General features: G+C 43.8%; 1 protein-coding gene across 1 annotated transcript in view; it reads left to right on the top strand.

Annotated features, from left to right (window-relative positions):
- Nucleotides 1-1,038: 1,038 nt before the first annotated feature.
- Nucleotides 1,039-1,419, top strand: part of LOC106818554 (phosphatidylinositol 4-phosphate 5-kinase type-1 alpha-like) — a gene marked incomplete at its 3' end in the record, with an annotated part of 17,027 nt that continues 16,646 nt past the window's right edge. Inside the window, exon 1 of the mRNA XM_014823253.1 lies at nucleotides 1,039-1,314. Within this exon, the coding sequence (XP_014678739.1) occupies nucleotides 1,209-1,314 (106 nt within the window). The remainder of the gene's footprint in view (nucleotides 1,315-1,419) is intronic.

The raw sequence follows: 1,419 nt of genomic DNA, 5'->3' as shown, positions 1-1,419 counted from the left end.
ACCTGGTGCGCATGTTACGGGTTCTGGACGCGCGCCGAGTTTATGAGCGTCGTCCGTAGATCGCGCGTCGTAAATAAATCCGATGGATCTGGTTACATCCCTTTGCCGCACACACAAGCACATTATAAGAATATTTAATGGTCAAATTAAATTGAATTCGAAATAACATTTACAAAAGTAAATTCATAAGAAAACCCATTCCCTTGATTCGCATGTGAATTTTGACAACAATGTGGTGCGCACTGTTCATGTGAGTGATGATCGAGTTTTAGATCACGTTATTGCCTCAGGGATTGTCACTGTGTGTGCGCGCGCGCGTGTGCGTGTGTGCTTGTGTGTGTGTGTGCGTGTATATATGTGTGTGTCAGTGTTACTGACCTTCGTGATACCTAAGCCTAAGGTGCCTAAAGTGGATTTGCGCCCTGTCACAGTGCGTCGTTCTCAAACTCAAAGTATCAGTTTCACTTTCACACTGGCGATCGTGACCCTATGGTCTTTCGCTACCCCTTCACCCTTCAAAATAATGTTTTCTGCATCATTGTATTTTTGCAAATTATGGTGATAAATACATTTTTTTAATTGATCAATTTGATCACCGCCAAGCCCAAGGAGTGGGAGTCGGTGATATGACTGATGAGTGATGACACACGGGGGCAGCCCTATAGACCGAATATTGCAAAGGGTTAGGGTTAGAGTTAGGGTTAGGGTTAGAGTTAGGGTTAGACGTGTAACCACTGCGTATTCGAATATTCGCACCTTCGGTATACCGTATAGGGCTGTATAATAACCATGACACACACGTGACAGACTCGGACAGTGCTCAGAAAGCGCATAGACAATCGTAGATCGATCATTAGATTTAAATTACGACAAATAGATTATCCTACCCTTTTCTTTGATTTGTTCTTCTTTTTATGTTGTACAACGGGAGCTTCTGCCATCTGGTACGTTGCTTGCGACTCTGTTTATATCATGTGAGTACAGTAACACCGGATATCGGGTGCAAAGTCTAACAGGAAGTAGGTGCTGCCACCGCAAACGATAGGAACTCCCAAACGACGAAGGAAACACCCGATCACTTGCAGTTTTGTTCAAAACATTAGCGTTTTATGTTCGTGTACGCGATCTACGTTGAAGGGATAGTGCCAAGAGACGCCTCGATAACCGAGAAACTCTAGCGTTTCGAAAATTATCGTTAACAGAGAAACATGGCTACGGCAAACGCTATCGGCAGTGTACCTCCGGGACAATCGGAAAATGGGTCAGACACAGACGAACTTCAAGTTCAGCAAGATCGGGATGCTAGCAAATCAGGTAATAAGCGATAAGAATCCTTCGCACAGACGTCCACCCATACTATTACTAACATATTTAATACTAGTAAGAAAAATCCCGTCCCCGCAACAACAACAACAACAA

This window comes from Priapulus caudatus, unplaced genomic scaffold (assembly GCF_000485595.1).
Source record: "Priapulus caudatus unplaced genomic scaffold, Priapulus_caudatus-5.0.1 Scaffold2327, whole genome shotgun sequence".
In the NCBI taxonomy this organism is placed as follows: domain Eukaryota; kingdom Metazoa; phylum Priapulida; class Priapulimorpha; order Priapulimorphida; family Priapulidae; genus Priapulus; species Priapulus caudatus.
The sequence above is the reverse complement of the archived record's forward strand: the minus strand, read 5'-3'. Positions and strand labels throughout refer to the sequence as shown.